Below are 20615 nucleotides of genomic sequence, written 5' to 3' on the forward strand. Positions count from 1 at the left end.
AACTTAAATACAGGCCAATAATTCCACAGTAGGTCTTTTTTCATTTTTGTATGTGCTTATGAATCTTGGAGAGGGAATGCCCCGAAACTACTCACTTTTAATGTAGCATTTGCAGTTACTGTAACTGTAGTTTGAAATATAGGAGTGCCAAGTAGAGCCCTTGCTATCTCTCCACACATCTTCATTTTTTTTCCGGATTAAGCAGTGTTTTACCTTCCCCTAGAGTTTGTCTTAAAGCATAATGTGGACTCTTATGTTAATGAACCAACTGTCTTATCTATGCACTGTCTAAAGGCTTTAACCACTCAGAAGTGAAAACTCCACACTGAATATAAAGTGAGTGCTCAAGTTTAACCTATATAATACAAAAGCACTTTGGAATTCTAAATAGCTATCAATCTGCTCTAAGGACAGTAACAAGAAGAAGGCTACATTCAACACCTCCATTTCCCTCTTGGTAAAGGTTCTCATGCCATCTATGTCCATGCTCACAAACCACATCCAAAGCTTGTCAAATGTCACTTCTGAGCTATTACAGATAAGGTGGCTGAGGTGATATCTTAGTAGACCAACTTCTGTTGGTGAAAGACAAGCTTTCAAGCTTACACAGAGCTCTTTCGTGACCTGAAGAGTCTGTGTAAGCTTGAAAGTGTGTTTCTTTCACCAACAGAAGTTGGTTCACTAAAAGGGTATTCTTACCCACCCTGTCTCTCATATGCTGGGACCAACACTGCTACAACACTGCAAACTCCTGAGGTATGTCAACCATGTGGACTTGGAAACCTGAAATATCTGCTTCTTTGATTTAGAAGGCCGGCATCTAGGCCTCCTCTCACCCATTCATCAGCCATTACTGTATGAACCTGACTCTTGTGCCAGTTTTTGAATGGGAAAGAGCCATCTGCTGAGTTCTCCAGAGTTTCTACTGTTTTCTATATCCACTAATAACCCAGGTTACTGCTGGGAAAGAAAGGACTGTAACAAACTTAAGGCTAACTTCAGCAGCTGTAAGAAGGTGCAACTCCATTGGCACTTTAAAAAAAAAACCACAACCTTGTATGAGCTGTTCTGTAGAACCATCCAGTAAGATCAAAGGGTTCTCTGTGAAGTTCAAAACAGTGCCCAAAAAGGACTCAAGAAGTTTCTGGCACATGCAAAAAGAACTGTTGGTTTTTTGCCTGGGACTTGCAAACATGTTCACCTTTTGGCAATAGGAGCAATGGAAAACATCTTTAGACTTTAGATAGAGAGGAAAATCAAAAGAAACAGTCGAAGGGAGATGGTCTCATTCTTCACTGGACTGAATCCTTTTCATCTCTCCTCCTTCCCTCCCACCCTTGTGCCCCATCCTTCTAATACAAGAACCCAGGTACAAATTGTTCAAACATTTTAAAGAAATTACCAGTATTTCTAACTGATCATGTTTTTCCTACAAGCCACCATTCTAGATTTTTGGCAAATGCTATTTAATAGAATTGAAATTTTTAAAAATTATTATTACTTCTAGAATAAATGTCTAGAGGAAGTGAAGAGGCAGGAACAGGAATTACTTGAAGCCCAGTCCATTCCTCTAAGGAACTACTTAATGAAGAATGTCATGCCAACACTTATGCAAGGGCTGAATGAATGTTGCAAGATCAGGCCTGATGATCCAGTTGACTTCCTGGTAAGATAATTATTGTTTTCTCAGATACTTTTGACAAGGCCCAAAGGAAAAGTGCATTAAAACAGTAGCATCTCTTTGGGTATGTATACACTACGGAATAAGGTCGAATTTATAGAAGTCGTTTTTTTAGAAATCGGTTTTATATATTCGAGTGTGTGTGTCCCCACAGAAAATGCTCTAAGTGCATTAAGTGCATTAACTCGGCGGAGTGCTTCCACAGTACTGAGGCAAGCGTCGACTTCCGGAGTGTTGCACTGTGGGTAACTATCCCACAGTTCCCACAGTCTTCGCTGCCGATTGGAATTCTGGGTTGAGATCCCAATGCCTGATGGGGCTAAAACATTGTCACGGGTGGTTCTGGGTACATATCGTCAGGCCCCCGTTCCCTCCCTCCCTCCGTGAAAGCAAGGGCAGACAATCGTTTCGCGCCTTTTTTCCTGAGTTACCTGTGCAGACGCCATACCACGGCAAGCATGGAGCCCGCTCAGGTAACCGTCACCCTATGTCTCCTGGGTGCTGGCAGACGCGGTACTGCATTGCTACACAGTAACAGCAACCCATTGCCTTCTGGCAGCAGATGGTGCAATATGACTGGTAGCTGTCATCGTCACGTCCGAGGTGCTCCTGGGCACATCGGGCAGGAGCACCTGGGCAGACATGGGCGCAGGGACTAAATTTGGAGTGACTTGACCAGGTCATTCTCTTTAGTCCTGCAGTCAGTCCTATTGAACCGTCTTATGGTGAGCAGGCAGGCGATACGGATTGCTAGCAGTCGTACTGTACCATCTTCTGCTGGGCAGGCAAGAGATGAGGATGGATAGCAGTCATATTGCACCATCTTCTGCCGAGCAGCCATGAGATGTGGATGGCATGCAGTCCTTCTGCACCATCTGCTGCCAGCCAAAGATGTAAAAGATAGATGGAGTGGATCAAAACAAGAAATAGACCAGATTTGTTTTGTACTCATTTGCTTCCCCCCCCCCCCCTCTAGGGGACTCATTTCTCTAGGTCACACTCCAGTCACTCACAGAGAAGGTGCAGAGAGGTAAATCTAGCCATGTATCAATCAGAGGCCAGACTAACCTCCTTGTTCCAATAAAAACAATAACTTAGGTACACCATTTCTTATTTGAACCCTCCGTGAAGTCCTGCCTGAAATACTCCTTGATGTAAAGCCACCCCCTTTGTTGATTTTAGCTCCCTGAAGCCAACCCTGTAAGCCGTGTCCTCAGTCATCCCTCCCTGCATCAGAGCAACGGCAAACAATCGTGTATCTGAATTGAGAGTGCTGTCCAGAGCAGTCACAATGGAGCGCTCTGATGGGGCTAAAACATTGTCGCGGGTGGTTCTGGGTACATATTGTCAGGCCCCGTTCCCTCCCTCCCTCCGTGAAAGCAAGGGCAGACAATCGTTTCGCGCCTTTTTTCCTGAGTTACCTGTGCAGACGCCATACCATGGCAAGCATGGAGCCTGCTCAGGTAACCGTCACCCTATGTCTCCTGGGTGCTGGCAGACGTGGTACTGCATTGCTACACAGCAGCATCAACCCCTTGCCTTGTGGCAGCAGACAGTACAGTACGACTGGTAGCCATCAGCGTCATGACCAAGGTGCTCCTGGCCACATCGGCCAGGAGTGCCTGGGCAGACATGGGCACAGGGACTAAATTTGGAGTGACTTGACCAGGTCATTCTCTTTAGTCCTGCAGTCAGTCCTATTGAACCGTCTTATGGTGAGCAGGCAGGCAATACGGATTGCTAACAGTCCTATTGCATCATCTTCTGCCGGGCAGCCATGAGATGTGGATGGCATGCAGTCCTTCTGCACAGTCTGCTGACAGCCAAAGATGTAAAAGATAGATGGAGTGGATCAAAACAAGAAATAGACCAGATTTGTTTTGTACTCATTTGCTTTCCACACACACTCCCCCGCCCCGTCTACGGGACTCATTCCTCTAGGTCACACTGCAGTCACTCACAGAGAAGGTGCAGCAAGGTAAATCTAGCCGTGTATCAATCAGAGGCCAGACTAACTTCCTTGTTCCAATAAGAACAATAACTTAGGTGCACCATTTCTTATTGGAACCCTCCGTGAAGTCCTGCCTGAAATACTCCTTGATGTAAAGCCACCCCCTTTGTCAATTTTAGCTCCCTGAAGCCAACCCTGTAAGCCATGTCGTCAGTCGCCCCTCCCTCTGTCAGAGCAACGGCAGACAATCATTCCGCGCCTTTTTTCTGTGCGGACACTATACCAAGGCAAGCATGGAGGCCGCTCAGCTCACTTTGGCAATTAGGAGCACATTAAACACCACACGCATTATCCAACAGTATATGCAACACCAGAACCTGGCAGAGTAATACCGGGCGAGGAGACAACGTCAGCGCGGTCACGTGAGTGATCAGGACATGGACACAGATTTCTCTGAAAGCATGGGCCCTGCCAATGCATGCATCATGGTACTAATGGGGCAGGTTCATGCTGTGGAACGCCGATTCTGGGCTCGGGAAACAAGCACAGACTGGTGGGACCGCATAGTGTTGAAGGTCTGGGACGATTCCCAGTGGCTGCGAAACTTTCGCATGTGTAAGGGCACTTTCATGGAACTTTGTGACTTGCTTTCCCCTGCCCTGAAGCGCATGAATACCAAGATGAGAGCAGCCCTCACAGTTGAGAAGCGAATGGCGATAGCCCTGTGGAAGCTTGCAATGCCAGACAGCTACCGGTCAGTTGGGAATCAATTTGGAGTGGGCAAGTCTACTGTTGGGGCTGCTGTGATGCAAGTAGCCCACGCAATCAAAGATCTGCTGATATCAAGGGTAGTGACCCTGGGAAATATGCAGGTCATAGTGGATGGCTTTGTTGCAATGGGATTCCCTAACTGTGGTGGGGCCATAGACGGAACCCATATCCCTATCTTGGCACCGGAGCACCAAGCCGGTGAGTACATAAACTGCAAGGGGTACTTTTCAATAGTGCTGCAAGCCCTGGTGGATCACAAGGGACGTTTCACCAACATCAACGTGGGATGGCCGGGAAAGGTACATGACGCTCGCATCTTCAGGAACTCTGGTCTGTTTCAAAAGCTGCAGGAAGGGACTTTATTCCCAGACCAGAAAATAACTGTTGGGGACGTTGAAATGCCTATATGTATCCTTGGGGACCCAGCCTACCCCTTAATGCCATGGCTCATGAAGCCGTACACAGGCAGCCTGGACAGTAGTCAGGAGCTGTTCAACTACAGGCTGAGCAGATGCAGAATGGTGGTAGAACATGCATTTGGATGTTTAAAGGCGCGCTGGCGCAGTTTACTGATTCGCTTAGACCTCAGCGAAACCAATATTCCCACTGTTATTACTGCTTGCTGTGTGCTCCACAATATCTGAGAGAGTAAGGGGGAGATGTTTATGGCGGGGTGAGAGGTTGAGCAAATCGCCTGGCTGCTGGTTACGTGCAGCCAGACACCAGGGCGGTTAGAAGAGCACAGGAGGGTGCGGTATGCATCAGAGAAGCTTTGAAAACCAGTTTCATGACTGGCCAGGCTACGGTGTGAAAGTTCTCTTTGTTTCTCCTTGATGAAACCCCCCGCCCCTTGGTTCACTCTACTTCCCTGCAAGCTAACCACCCTCCTCTCCTCCCTTTAATCATTGCTTGCAGAGGCAATAAAGTCATTGTTGCTTCACATTCATGCATTCTTTATTCATTCATCACACAAATAGGGGGATGACTACCAAGGTAGCCCAGGAGGGGTGGTGGAGGAGGGAAGGAAAATGCCACACAGCACTTTAAAAGTTTACAACTTTAAAATTTATTGAATGCCAGCCTTTTTTTTTTTGGGCAATCCTCTGTGGCGGAGTGGCTGGTTGGCCGGTGGCCCCCGCACCGCGTGCTTGGGCGTCTGGGTGTGGAGGCTATGGAGCTTGGGGAGGAGGGCGGTTGGTTACACAGGGGCTGTAGTGGCAGTCTGTGCTCCAGCTGCCTTTGCTGCAGCTCAACCATACACTGGAGCATACTGGTTTGGTCCTCTAGCAGCCTCAGCATTGAATCCTGCCTCCTCTCATCACGCTGCCGCCACATTTGAGCTTCAGCCCTGTCTTCAGCCCGCCACTTACTCTCTTCAGCCCGCCACCTCTCCTCCCGGTCATTTTGTGCTTTCCTGCACTCTGACATTATTTGCCTCCACACATTCGTCTGTGCTCTGTCAGTGTGGGAGGACAGCATGAGCTCAGAGAACATTTCATCACTAGTGCGTTTTTTTTTTCTTTCTAATCTTCACTAGCCTCTGGGAAGGAGAAGATCCTGTGATCATTGAAACACATGCAGCTGGTGGAGAAAAAAAAAGGGACAGCGGTATTTAAAAAGACACATTTTATAAAACAGTGGCTACAGTCTTTCAGGGTAAACCTTGGTGTTAACATTACATACATAGCACATGTGCTTTCATTACAAGATCGCATTTTGCCTCCCCCCACCGCGTGGCTACCCCCTCAACCCTCCCCCCTCCCAGTGGCTAACAGCAGGGAACATTTCTGTTCAGCCACAGGCAAACAGCTCAGCAGCAACGGGCTCCTCTGAATGTCCCCTGAAGAAAAGCATCCTATTTCAACCAGGAGACCATGAATGATATCTCACTCTCCTGAGGATAACACAGAGAGATAAAGAACGGATGTTGTTTGAACGCCAGCAAACATACACTGCAATGCTTTGTTCTACAATGATTCCCGAGTACATGTTACTGGCCTGGAGTGGTAAAGTGTCCTACCATGAAGGACGCAATAAGGCTTTGCAAAGGCTTTGGGAGTACATCCAGGAGAGCCGTGAATGCCAGGGCAAATTAATCCTTTCACATGCTTGCTTTTAAACCATGTATAGTATTTTAAGAGGTACACTCACCGGAGGTCCCTTCTCTGCCTGCCGGGTCCAGGAGGCAGCTTTGGGTGGGTTCGGGGGGTACTGGCTCCAGGTCCAGGGTGAGAAACAGATCCTGGCTGTCGGGAAAACCGGTTTCTTCGCTTGCTTGCTGTGAGCTATCTACAACCTCCTCCTCCTCATCATCATCTTCTTCGTCCCCAAAACCTGCTTCCGTGTTGCCTCCATCTCCATTGAAGGAGTCAAACAACACGGCTGGGGTAGTGGTGGCTGAACCCCCTAAAATGGCATGCAGCTCATCATAGAAGCGGCATGTTTGGGGCTCTGACCCGGAGCGGCCGTTCGCCCCTCTGGTTTTCTGGTAGGCTTGCTTCAGCTCCTTAAGTTTCACGCAGCACTGCTTCGGATCCCTGTTATGGCCTCTGTCCTTCATGCCCTGGGAGATTTTGACAAAGGTTTTGGCATTTCGAAAACTGGAACGGAGTTCTGATAGCACGGATTCCTCTCCCCATACAGCGATCAGATCCCATACCTCCCGTTCAGTCCATGCTGGAGCTCTTTTGCGATTCTGGGACTCCATCATAGTCACCTCTGCTGATGAGCTCTGCATGGTCACCTTCAGCTTGCCAGGCTGGCCAAACAGGAAATGAGATTCAAAAGTTCGCAGTTCTTTTCCTGTCTACCTGGCCAGTGCATCTGAGTTGAGAGTGCTGTCCAGAGCGGTCATAATGGAGCACTCTGGGATAGCTCCCGGATGCCAATACCGTCGAATTGTGTCCACAGTACCCCAAATTCGACCCGGCAAGGCCGATTTAAGCGCTAATCCACTTGTTGGGGTGGAGTACGGAAATCGATTTTAAGACCCCTTTAAGTCGAACTAAAGGGCTTCATCGTGTGGACGGTGCAGGTTTACATCGATTTAACGCTGCTAAATTCGACCTAAAGTCCTAGTGTAGACCACGGCTTAGATAGCAAAGGCTTATGAAATCAAAGAAAGAGCCCAGTTCTCTTCCAACTGACATCAGTGGCAAATTCCAGTTATCTTAAGCAGCAGCTGAAGGAGGCCCAAACTCAAATTGCTACTGTTCAGGAGACCAAGAGTTGTTATGAAAGTAGAACATACAGAAACCTAATCTTTTTGGACTGGATTGGCACCTTAGAAACAACCCAATAAGGGATGGCATGTAGCTGCACTGCCCAGGAGTATGGGAGGGATTCTCACAATTTGGTCCTGGCTCACCCTCTGTATCAGCTGAGCTGTACTGGCTGGTATACTGGGATGGGAGGTTGGGCTTCTACTCCCTACCCACCACACAGGATCTCCAAAGCAGGTTGCTCAAACAGGGAAATAAGGAGGGGCCTTATGCCTCCTTAATACCCTGCACAAACACACAGCCAAGCTCCCAAGTGAGCCATAAAAGATGAGCAGAATTACTGCCATCCTGGTGATCTTACCTAATTTTCCACTAAACCATATATAAAAAATATTTGCATGGAGGAAAGGGGAAATATTAACGGATGCTTCCTCTAAGGGCTCATCTACATTTAAGAGCGCTGCAGCTGCGCCCTTGTAACACTTAGGCTATGTCTACACTATAGAGCTTGCACTAGTACAGCTGCACCACAGTAAGTTCGCTTGTGTAGCTACTCTATGCCTTAGTGAAGCTATATTGATGGGAGAAGCCCTCCTATCAACATAGCACTGTCTATACTGGGAGTTTGGTCAGTATAACTGCATCACTCAGGGGTGTGAATTTTCTACGCCCCTAAGTGACGTAGTTATACCAACATAAATTTGCAGTGTAGACCAGGGCTTAGTCAAGGCTTAGAATGAATGCATCCGTTTTGTGCTACTGTGGGCAGTATATAATGTCCTTACATTGTTGCTCTCTGCCCAATGATGTACAGAATCAGAATGATATCCATCTATAGGGAGAAGGGAGGGCTCTCAGTCTATTAAGAATAAGAATTATGATCTACATTAAGGAAAAAAATGAGAAGATGTACACATTCCTGGATTTTCATCTTTATGGGGAAGGACAATGTGGCCTCAGTAGTAGGTGATACAATCTTTGTTTGCTTGAAGTAATTGTACACTTTGTGTAAAGAGGGGTGATAGTATTAAAAAATGTCATAGAAATTGATGGCATATCTATCAGGGCTTACAGCTTTACCATCTTGGAGCTTGGATTTTGTTTAAAGTGGTGTCATCCTCTAAACTTCTGTTAATTTGGGGAAGTTTAAAATTGAACACTTAGAGTCTGTAAAACTGTTACCTTTACTTTTTGTCAATCTTTTTTGTCTATAGGCAGAATATCTCTTCAAGAACAATCCTGAAATGGAATGAAAGACTACTGACAGATGTAAAACCCCAGCACATCATCACACTAATGAAAAGGCAGAACATTTCTAATGTATTTTACAAAAAAATTGATTACATTGAAACTATTTTCTTTATATTTCTTTGTGTAATTTTCACTTTTATTTCTGACATATTACTTTTACTGCTCATAGTACAGTAGATAGCTTTGCACTCCACTAAATACTCTGTTTATGACCACACCTTAAATTATGCACATATACATCAGAATATTTGTGCATATACCTATTTGAAATGGTGGTCCAAAAGAATCCACTCCATCACCATGGAAGGGCAGCACTGTTGGGAGTATGTTCCTTGCCTCCCATTCTCTAGTGCAGTTGACATGACTAGCACCACCAGCAAATTCTTTTCTGGTTCTCTAGCAAAATGGAAGAAAGAAGCAAGGCTATGGGATTCTTTCCCCCAGTCTTTGAAAAGGGGGCAGCTGCTGCTACTGATAAAGGGAAGGAAACAGGAGCATCAAGGACTATCTTTCTACTACTCTCCAAGTGTAAAGCTGCTTCCTCTCCTCTGCTTATTAGGAGACTGTTAAGGCACTAGAAAGGCTTTCAGTCCAGGGGTTTTGAGCACCCTACATGAGGCATAGTAAGCAAGTGGTAATTCTGACCTGGGCTTCACACCCTCTGCCTGTTACACAAGAACAGACAGTGGAGCACACAAAGTGTTGCCATTTGTACCAGATGTGGAAGGATACCAATCCACTAAAGTGACTGGGTAAATGCCTGGTGACCCAATATGGATCTGCCATTAATTTTCTGTGTTGTTTTGGTATTATCAATATTAGGTTTAATAGTCAAAGGATATTCAATATTTCTGTACCATTATTAAATTGTTTTAAGATTCCCATAGAAGCACTTCTTGAAGGAAAATCTAAAGAGTTCCTGGGTTGGTCACAGTTAGTTTCTCAACAATAGTTGGAAGGCTTTCATTTGGTTATTTTGATTTTGTATTGACCTAATGTATATTGTCAAAAAGGCCAAATAAACCATCTGTCTTGAGCTGATGAGGTTTTGATAGTATTCGTCTTCAAATATTTTTTATTATAGAAAATGTAACACCATACCATCCCTAAACAGAAAGCATGCCTATGGGGGCTGTTTGAAAAGGAAAAGAGAAACAAAAACATCTAACATTTCTAAAAAGGATAATGAACTATTAATACTACATATAATAAATGCAAAATATTTTATTTTTAATATAGGACTTTTATCTATTAATTCTCACTGTGTTCCCATTCAAACACACAAAACTCTTTTTCTGCATGCTAACATAACTTGCACAAGGTCACGTGCCAAGTCAGTGACAGAGCCAGGAACAATGCTTGTATTCTAAACAGACAGATGTTTTGTGGATCTAAAAATCCCATTGACAGCCAATCCAATTATCATTCACCTGGGATTCATTTGGAGACAATTTTTAAAGTATTTTTAAATATTTAATAAGTCTTTAGAAGCGTTCAGACAATCTTATAGTGTGAGAGACCTGTGTTTGATAGAAAACTTGATCAAAAGTGAATTTTGGTTTGGACTTTACTGAGACTATCTTCTTCCCAGCAGAAACTCTACTGCATAAATCCCTAAAGAGACTAATAGTTCTTTGCGACAATAAACTGAGTTTTCTTTCTTCCTTATGCAGTCCATATTTATTAGGATTTGTTTATGTGAATAAAACAAAGTTTCATACCACACCATTAAATTCTCTTAAACCGTCTTAACGTGACTGCTGCTGAAACGTTAGAAATCTAGGAGGGAATTTTTTTTAAAAATGAGAGAACTCAATCCTTCAACTTTCCAAGGTACAAAAACGGAGTTCCATGCAACATATGCTTGGTGGACCTTCCATAGGGCATGACCATAAAAACTTTGATCTGTATGGAGTGCATAAAAAGAGAAACCGAGTAGTCTGAGCACCAGCATGAGAAGCAGGATGGATGGCTGGAGTCCTAGTTTTGAATCAGACAATGACTCCCTCTCTGTGTGCGTGGCTTTGCCTTGTTTGCCTCTCTCTCTCTGTGTAAAACGAAAAGGAGGACTTGTGGCACCTTAGAGACTAACCAATTTATTTGAGCATGAGCTTTCGTGAGCTACAGCTCACTTCATCGGATGCTCACGAAAGCTTATGCTCAAATAAATTGGTTAGTCTCTAAGGTGCCACAAGTCCTCCTTTTCTTTTTGCGAATACAGACTAACACGGCTGCGACTCCGACTATGTGTAAAACGTGTCCCGTCAGACCTACTCACTCCCCAGCGGGGACAGGAGTCTCGGATGCTACGAAACGGGAAGGCGGTCTGATTTGCAAACCCCGACACGCCGCAGGAGGAGCGCTCGGCACAGGCTGCCCCTTTATATCCCAGAGCTAGCCGCAGTTCTGCCCATCCCCGGGGCCAGGGACCTCACTGTCAGCTCGCCTACAACGCGCTGTCCGGAAGGCTGTTCCCTCCGCGCCGAGCGCGCTCCTACACTAGTGCTCAGGGCGCGGCTGTCCGTTCGCAGCCTGCCGAGAGCCCGGCTACTGTCACCCGGGGAGGCCGGCACAGCGCCCTCCGCCCAGGGGAGAGGTCACCTACCACCGCTCCGCAACACTTCCCTGCCTCGCGGGGACACCGTCCTCAAAGGGAACGGAACGACAGGCTCACCGGGAGCTCCTCCCCCCCCCCCCCCCTCAGGACTCGCCCACCAAGCCTCGTTGGCCGACTCTCCTGCGCGTGCGCTTCCCCTTTCTGGCGGCCGTTAGAACTTTGTTTTCAAAACCCATCGCTGCTCTCCTCTCCCTGCCTAGAACTACAAATCCCGTGTTGTGGGCTAGCTGTGGGTCCAGTGGGCATGCGCCGGAGGCTCTGCGTGTCGTGCGTACGAGGGGAGCGCGTCGTTGCGTAGGCCCCCGTTCTAGAACGTTGCTGTGGTAGCGCCCGGGCGCCATGTTAGGAGGAGGCCGGAGGGGAAGAGGAAGGAGAAGCGGCGGCAGCGGCTAGGCCCAGCGAACAGCTCCCTCCTCCCTCTAGGGCCCGACTCCGGCCCATATCATGCTCACGGCTTCCGCTTCCCGGCGGAACGAGTGACCGGTCCGGAGGCGGCAGCGGGGGAGGAGGAGGGGGACGAAGAAGAGGCGGCGGCGGCAGCGGGGGAGCCGGAGAGACGATGCCGTTGTAAGTTGGAACCCGGCAGGGTGTCTCGAAGTCTTGAGCCTTGTTTCCCCCGAGCCTTCTTCCCCAGCGTGGGGCCGGGCTCCCCTCGCCGGCTCGCTCCCCCAAGCCCTTCCCCTGCGCAGCGGGACTTCACGCTTTCCCCCTCCCCAGGTCTCCAGACTCTTCCGGTGCCGCAGCGTGAGGGGCCGCGGATTTGCAGCTTCCCGGGCTTCGCTCCCCTTGGCCCCGGTCTTTCTGAGGCCCCCTATGATAGGATGGGAGGGATGAAGGAGTCATGTAGCACCGGCCCCCTACCAGACTCTAGAAGAGCCCATACTTCGTTCTGCCAGGACTCCCTGTAGCCGGCCTCCTTTTCACTGTGAGGGGCCGCGCCGCCTCCGTGCTCAGGCAACCGCGCGGTGGGGGCCGCACGCCTGCCTCCCTCCCCCACACACAATGAGGAGTTGAGCGCGGCCTTCAGGCAGCCTCTTCCATAGAAGCGATGCACGCGGAAGGGCTGCTCTTCTACCTCTATTTCTAACCTGTGATTCCGTCGGACTAAGCTGTTGTCCTGCAAATGTTTCTCCAATCTCTCTACTAGGCTGGAAAGAAGCAGTTCTGTTCAGGTTACTCTGTAAACCTATGACGTTAGCGCCCCCTGCCCTGTGGGAGCCAGTAGTTAGTAGTCCCTCGTACTCTTCTCTCTCTGCTTCCCACCACCATTCCAGCTCTGAAAAACAGTGGGGTTTATGCATCTCTTGGCTACAGTTCTTTGGAAGAGCTAGGACTGGTGCTCTGGGTATCTCTTCCTTTGCAGCAGGTTTTTAAGAAACACTGCCCCATCATGCAGCCTAAGAAACAGATGAAGTTTTGCAATTCCTTTGTTTCCTTTTAGCAATTTGAAGGCTCTTGTTTGGCATGGGCCCATTACTGTTGTCTAAATTTAGTGGACACCTGGATATGGGCGGGTAATTAAATATTTTTGAAAGATCAGACATGTTGGTTTACGAACGATTTTTTTGATAGTAATAAGGAAAGACACATGATTCAAACTTAAATAAGGAACTACATGCGCTGTCTTTTTAAATCCCAAGAATGTTTTTTAAAAGAGCAATATTGTATTCCTGCGACGTTAGTTTGATTGCAGTAATATCTAAAGACCCCAGTCAGGAGACCCCACTGTACTAAGCACTATACAAATGTTAGTTTTATTATTTACTTGTATTATGGTAGCACCTAGGAGCCCCAGGCATAGACCAGAACCCCTTTGTGCACAATGTACAAACACAACATAACACACAAACTGGATACAATTAACTTAGACTTGAATAAAGACTGGGAATGGATGTATCATTACACAAAGTAAAACTATTTCCCCTTGTTTATTTCCCGTCCTACTGTTCTTGGAAACTGCTGGAAATGGCCCACCTTGATTATCACTCAAAACACCCCACCCCTGCTGGTAATAGCTCACCTTTCCTGATCACTCTTGTTAGAGTCTGTATTAACCCCCATTGTTTCATGTTCTCTGTGTATATAAAATCTCCCCACTATATTTTCCACTGTATGCATCTGATGAAATGAGCTGTAGCTCACGAAAGCTTATGCTCTAATAAATTTGTTAGTCTCTAAGGTGCCACAAGTACGCCTTTTCTTTTTATGGATACAGACTAACACAGCTGCTACTCTGAAACATAACACACAGACAGTCCATGCCCCACAGAGCTCAAAGTCATCTTGGATTTAACAGTATACAGCGTGAATAAACAAAGAGGGTTTCAGTGAGGTAACGGAACACATCAAGGCTATCTTTTACTATTTGGTTGGCGTGAATATACATTTTTTTAACTAATACTCAGGTTTTTTCATTACTATCGTTATGGTAAGAGTGGCTGACTATATTTGGTTGGGGGTGTACAATATAGGATTTTTTTGCAAGGCTTTTATAAAAAGACCACAAAAAAAGTGGTTCTCATATCCAGTAGATAATTCCATAGTGGGTTTTATGTCTCGAGAAAATAAAATTAAGGTAAGTAATTCTTTTTGTACGTACGCTTCCATTTGTGGATCCATTCTAAAGTTGAACCATTGCACATATAAGCCTGGGAGTAGGTGAGTCCCAAACTTTCACATATAGTACAAGTTTGAGATTATGTACATTATTAGTTTATTACTACGCTTTTCTTGATTTATAGGGTTTAACTCTAAAATTGTAAAGTCTTTTCCGGATTGAATTTGTCATACAGATTTCCATCCTGAGAGAACTTTTTTGCAATAGAAAATGAAGGAATTTAATTTGTTGCTTGGTACAGTTGGACTTCTGTAATATATTATTTTATAGTTTGTTTTGGAAGTGTTAGTAATTTTACAAATCATAATTTTAATCTTAAAAACTTGCACTTTTGATCTCTTAAATGAACTTAGTCTATAAGGTGCCACAGGACTCTAACTGATGTATTGGAGCATAAGCTTTTGTGGGTGAATACCCACTTCGTTGGATGCATCCAACAAAGTGGGTATTCACCCACGAAAGCTTATGCTCCAATACGTCTGTTAGTCTATAAGGTGCCACGGGACTCTTTGCCACTTTTAGAGATCCAGACTAACACGGCTACCTCTCTGATACTTCAGTGAACTTGTTACTCTGTCTACTTAGAAAAGACTGACAAGTTTTATTTATTAAAAAATCTCTGTAGTAGTACTTTGTATGACTGCGGAATTACTGGGAATTTAAAAATTCATTAGACAGCCATGACTCCAAACAAACTGGTACAATAAAAGTAATCCATAATGTTAATTAATCTCTGAATTTATGAAATGGTACGTCTGACTTATTTTAGGTCAGTAGAGGCATTAGTTAAAATGTCTCACTATTTTGAAAACTTAGCATATTACTTTTCCCTTGATACTTATGCTTTCCTCCTGTTGGATGCAAATAGGCATTAATCTTTATGCCAAGTGGAAAATAATCTACTAATGTTAAATGCAAGTAAGCATTTTCTCACACACACACACGTACCACTAGCTCTATCACTGCTATGCAGTCCACTTTCAGAACGTGTGTAGCTAGAGTCACCCTAACTTCTCTATGAACTTCTTGTAGATCTTTTTAGTTTTGCATGATAGTGCCTGGAGACCCCAATAAGGATTTTGCTTCCATTCCAGGAAACCCTGTACAACCAGATTTCCCATGCCCCAAGAGTTATCCCTCTTTAGATTGAGAGCATACAAAAGTGTGTAATCCTAAAAAACCAAAATTCAGTGAACAAAAACTCAGTATAAAGAATAGGAGTACTTGTGGCACCTTAGAGACTAACAAATTTATTTGAGCATAAGCTTTTGTGAGCTACAGCTCACTTCATCGGATGCATTCAGTGGAATATACAGTGGGGAGATTAATATACATAGAGAACATGAAATAATGGGTGTTACCATACACACTGTAACCAGAGTGATCACTTAAGGTGAGCTATTAAGAACCGGGGGGAAGGACTTTTCCTAGTGATAATCAAGGTGGGCCATTTCCAGCAGTTGACAAGAACGTCTGAGGAATGTTGCGGGCAGGGGATAAACATGGGGAAATAGTTTTACTTTGTGTAATGACCCATCCACTCCCAGTCTTTATTCTAGCCTAAGTTAATGGTGTCCAGTTTGCAAATTAATTCCAATTCAGCAGTCTCTCATTGGAGTCTGTTTTTGAAGTCTTTTTGTTTTAATATTGTGACCTTCAGGTCTGAGATCGAGTGACCAGAGAGATTGACGTGTTCTCCAGCTCGTTTTTGTATGTTCTAATTCTTGACATCTGATTTGTGTCCATTTATTCTTTTATGTAGAGACTGTCCAGTTTGTCCAATGTACATGGCAGAGGGGCATTGCTGGCACATGATGGCATATATCACATTGTAGATGTGCAGGTGAACGAGCCTCTGATAGCGTGGCTGATGTGATTAGGCCCTATGATGGTGTCCCCTGAATAGATATGTGGACACAGTTGGCAACGGGCTTCATTGCAAGGATAGGTTCCTGGGTTAGTGGTTCTGTTGTGTGGTTGCTGGTGAGTATTTGCTTCAGGTTGGGGGGCTGTCTGTAAGCGAGGACTGGCCTGCCTCCCAAGATCTGTGAGAGTGAGGGATCGTCCTTCAGGATAGGTTGTAGATCCTTGATGATGCGTTGGAGAGGCTTTAGTTGGGGGCTGAAGGTATTGGCTACTGGCATTATTTTCTTTATTGGACCTGTCCTGTAGTAGGTGACTTCTGGGTACTCTTCTGGCTCTGTCAATCTGTTTCTTCACTTCCGCAGGTGGGTATTGTAGTTGTAAGAATGCTTGATAGAGATCTTGTAGGTGTTTGTCTCTGTTTGAGGGGTTGGAGCAGTTGTATCGTAGAGCTTGGCTGTAGACGATAGATCATGTGGTGTGGTCTGGATGAAAGCTGGAGGCATGTAGGTAGGAATAGCGGGCAGTAGGTTTCCGGTATAGGGTGGTATTTATGTGACCATCGCTTATTAGCACCGTAGCGTCGAGGAAATGGATCTCTTGTGTGGACTGATCCAGGCTGAAGTTGATGGGGGGGATGGAAATTGTTGAAATCATGGTGGAATTCTTCAAAGGCTTCTTTTCCATGGGTCCAGATGATGAAGATGTCATCAATGTAGCGCAAGTAGAATAGGGACATTAGGGGACGAGAGCTGAGGAAACGTTGTTCTAAGTCAGCCATAAAAATGTTGGGATGCTGTGGGGCCATGCGGGTACACAAAGCAGTGCCGCTGATTTGAAGGTATACATTGTCCCCAAATGTGTAATAGTTATGGGTGAGGACAAAGTCACAAAGTTCAGCCACCAGGTTTGCCGTGACATTATCGGGGATACTGTTCCTGGTGGCTTGTAGTCCATCTTTGTGTGGAATGTTGGTGTAGAGGGCTTCTGCATCCTAGTGGCCAGGATGGTGTTTTCAAGAAGATCACCGATGGAGTGTAGTTTCCTCAGGAAGTCAGTGGTGTCTCGAAGATAGCTGGGAGTGCTGGTAGCATAGGGCCTGAGGAGGGAGTCTACATAGCCAGGCAATCCTGCTGTCAGGGTGCCAGTGCCTGAGATGATGGGGCGTCCAGGATTTCCAGATTTATGGATCTTGGGTAGCAGATAGAATACCCCAGGTTGGGATTCCAGGGGTGTGTCTGTGTGGATTTGTTCTTGTGCTTTTTCAGGGAGTTTCTTGAGCAAATGGTGTAGTTTCTTTTGGTAACCCTCAGTGGGATGAGAGGGTAATGGCTTGTAGAATATTGGTGTTGGAGAGCTACCTAGCAGCCTCTTGTTCATATTCCGACCTATTTATGATGACGACAGCACCTCCTTTGTCAGCCTTTTTGATTATGATGTCAGAGTTGTTTCTGAGGCTGTGGATGGCATTGTGTTCTGCACGGCTGAGGTTATGGGGCAAGTGATGCTGCTTTTCCACAATTTCAGCCCGTGCACGTCAGCGGAAGGACTCTATGTAGAAGTCCAGTCTGTTATTTCGACCTTCAGGAGGAGTCCACCCAGAATCCTTTTTTCTGTAGTCTTGGTAGGAAGGTCTCTGTGGGTTAGTATGTTGTTCAGAGGTGTGTTGGAAATATTCCTTGAGTCGGAGACGTCAAAAATAGGATTCTAGGTCACCACAGAAGTGTGTCATGTTCGTGGGGGTGGAGGGACAGAAGGAGAGGCCCCGAGATAGGACAGATTCTTCTGCTGGGCTAAGAGTATAGTTGGATGGATTAACAAAGTTGCTGGGTGGGTTAAGGGAACCACTGTTGTGGCCCCCTGTGGCATGTAGTAGTTTAGATAGTTTAGTGTCCTTTTTCTTTTGTAGAGAAGCAAAGTGTGTGTTTTTGTAAAGGCCAGCCACGGGGAAGTTTGTGTGGAAGGTTGGTTTTTTATGAGAGTATCCAGTTTTGAGAGCTCGTTCTTAATCTTTCCCTGTTTGCTGTAGAGGATGTTGATCAGGTGGTTCCGCAATTTCTTTGAGAGAGTGTGGCACAAGCTGTCAGGATAGTCTGTGTGGTATGTAGATTGTAATGGATTTTTTACCTTCAGTCCTTTTGGTATGATGTGTCCCTCTGTTTGCATTTGGAAAGGAAGGTGATGTCTGTCTGTATCTGTATGAGTTTTTTTCATGAAGTTGATAGATTTCCGCTCCATACGGCTCAATTCAGTGCCTTGCATAATGACAGGTTTCAGAGTAGCAGCCGTGTTAGTCTGTATTCGCAAAAAGAAAAGGAGGACTTGTGGCACCTTAGAGACTAACCAATTTATTTGAGCATAAGCTTTCGTGAGCTACAGCTCACTTCATCAGATGAATTCAGTGGAAATTACAGTGGGGAGATTTATATACATAGAGAACATGAAATAATGGGTGTTACCATACACACTGTAACCAGAGTGATCACTTAAGGTGAGCTATTACCAGCAGGAGAGCGGGGGGACAACGACACCTTTTGTAGTGATAGCAGTCTGACCCATTTTTATTTTTATGGTTAAGGCATTCTCAAATACCAAGACAAATTAGAGGATTGGGCCAAAAGAAATGTGATGAGGTTCAACAAGGACAAGTATAGAGTCCTGCACTTAGGACGTAAGAATCCCATGCACCGCTACAGACTAGGGACCGAATGGCTAGGCAGCAATTCTGCAGAAAAGGATCTAGGGGTTACAGTGGACGAGAAGCTGGATATGAGTCAACAGTGTGCCCTTGTTGCCAAGAAGGCCAATGGCATTTTGGGGCTGTAAAAGTAGGGGCATTGCCTGTAGATCAAGGGACGTGATCGTTCCCCTCTATTTGACATTGGTGAGGCCTCATCTGGAGTACTGTATCCAGTTTTGGGCCCCACGCTACAAGAAGGATGTGGAAAAATTGGAAAGCGTCCAGTGGAGGGCAACAAAAATGATTAGGGGACTGGAACACATGACTTATGAGGAGAGGCTGGGGGAACTGGGATTGTTTAGTCTGCGGAAGAGAAGAATGAGGGGGGATTTGATAGCTGCTTTCAACTACCTAAAAGGCGGTTCCAAAGAGGATGGATCTAGACTGTTCTCAGTGGTAGCTGGTGACAGAACAAGGAGTAATGGTCTCAAGTTGTAGTGGGGGAGGTTTAGGTTGGATATTAGGAAAAACTTTTTCACGAGGAGGGTGGTGAAGCACTGGAATGTGTTACCTAGGGAGGTGTTGGTATCTCCTTCCTTAGAAGTTTTTAAGGTCAGGCTTGACAAAGCCCTGGCTGGGATGATTTAATTGGGTATGGGTCCTGCTTTTGAGCAGGGGGTTGGACTAGATGACCTCCTGAGGTCCCTTCCAACCCTGATATTCTATGATTCTAAGGTACAAACTGGGATTCTGTTTGCAATACTATTACCTGAAAGTTATATAGCCCTTCTGATTTGATGATCCAGCCTCATAAGCATTTAATGAAGCCCCACAAACACTTGTATGATGTATTTAAGGGATATATAGCTGTCAATCCATTACTTTTGTGACACTCTGGGGTGGAAGGTGAAAGCTGTTTAAAGGAATGCATTTAACTTAAATTTTGTTGAGCGCTTCTATAAAACTGAAGAGCATTAGATGTTTCCACAATTTAAAAAAATATTATGAAATGCTACTTACAAACATAGAATCATAGGATATCATGGTTGGAAGGGACCTCAGGAGGTCATCTAGTCCAACCCCCTGCTCAAAGCAGGACCAATGCCCAACTAAATCATCCTAGCCAGGGCTTTCTGAAGCCTGACCTTAAAAACCTCAAAGGAAGGAGATTCCACCACCTCCCTAGTAACGCATTCCAGTGTTTCACCACCCTCCTAGTGAAAAAGTTTTTCCTAATATCCAATCTAAACCTCCCCCACTGCAACTTGAGACCATTACTCCTCGTTCTGTCATCTGCTACCATTGAGAACAGTCTAGATCCATCCTCTTTGGAACCCCCTTTCAGGTAGTTGAAAGCAGCTATCAAATCCCCCCTCATTCTTCTCTTCTGCAGACTAAACAATCCCAGTTCCCTCAGCCTCTCCTCATAAGTCATGTGTTCCAGTCCCCTAATCATTTTTGTTGCCCTCCACTGGACGCTTTCCAATTTTTTCATATCCTTCTTGTAGTGTGGGGCCCAAAACTGGACATAGTACTCCAGATGAGGCCTCACCAATGTCAAATAGAGGGGAGTGATCACGTCCCTCGATCTGCAGGCCGTGCCCCTACTTATACAGCCCTAAAATGCCATTGGCCTTCTTGGCAACAAGGGCACACTGTTGACTCATATCCAGCTTCTCGTCCACTGTAATCCCTAGGTCCTTTTCTGCAGAACTGCTGCTGAGCCATTTGGTTCCTAATTTGTAGCAGTGCATGGGATTCTTACGTCCTAAGTACAGGACTCTGCACTTGTCCTTGTTGAAGCTCATCACATTTCTTTTGGCCCAAACCTGCTGAGGGTGCAGTCCACGCCATCCTGCAGATCATTAATGAAGATATTGAACAAAACCGGCCCCGGGACCGAGCCTTGGGGCACTCCACTTGATACTGGCTGCCGACTAGACATGGAGCCGTTGATCACTAC

General features: G+C 45.7%; 3 protein-coding genes across 6 annotated transcripts in view; 2 read left to right on the forward strand and 1 right to left on the reverse strand.

Annotated features, from left to right (window-relative positions):
• AK7 (adenylate kinase 7) overlaps positions 1 to 9911 on the forward strand; it is a 63509-nt gene extending 53598 nt beyond the window's left edge. Inside the window, exons 17-18 of the mRNA XM_084632384.1 lie at positions 1508 to 1666; positions 8839 to 9911. Coding sequence (XP_084488510.1) covers positions 1508 to 1666; positions 8839 to 8877 — 198 coding nt within the window. The 3' untranslated portion in view covers positions 8878 to 9911. The remainder of the gene's footprint in view (positions 1 to 1507; positions 1667 to 8838) is intronic.
• On the reverse strand, positions 5487 to 11529 carry LOC311522849 (uncharacterized protein). 2 transcript variants are annotated; one of them, XM_084632386.1, is made up of 3 exons: positions 11481 to 11529; positions 6555 to 7161; positions 5487 to 5984 (listed from the first exon to the last, which is right to left on the reverse strand). In XM_084632386.1, the coding sequence occupies exons 2-3, from the start codon at positions 7138 to 7140 to the stop codon at positions 5905 to 5907; spliced, it is 666 nt and encodes a 221-aa protein (XP_084488512.1). In that variant the 5' UTR covers positions 7141 to 7161; positions 11481 to 11529; the 3' UTR covers positions 5487 to 5904. The 2 variants fall into 2 exon arrangements, with proteins under 2 accessions (XP_084488512.1, XP_084488511.1); XM_084632385.1 differs by lacking the exon at positions 11481 to 11529 and having other exon boundaries at positions 6555 to 8812.
• A 280-nt stretch (positions 11530 to 11809) lies between these two features.
• PAPOLA (poly(A) polymerase alpha) overlaps positions 11810 to 20615 on the forward strand; it is a 96165-nt gene continuing 87359 nt past the window's right edge. Inside the window, exon 1 of one of the 3 annotated variants that reach the window (XM_084632383.1) lies at positions 11810 to 12059. In XM_084632383.1, the coding sequence (XP_084488509.1) occupies positions 12052 to 12059 (8 nt within the window). In that variant the 5' untranslated portion in view covers positions 11810 to 12051. The remainder of the gene's footprint in view (positions 12060 to 20615) is intronic. The other 2 variants (XM_084632382.1, XM_084632381.1) reach the window with 2 other exon arrangements.

The sequence above is a fragment of the Lepidochelys olivacea genome, assembly GCF_965140295.1.
Source record: "Lepidochelys olivacea isolate rLepOli2 genome assembly, chromosome: 6".
In the NCBI taxonomy this organism is placed as follows: domain Eukaryota; kingdom Metazoa; phylum Chordata; order Testudines; family Cheloniidae; genus Lepidochelys; species Lepidochelys olivacea.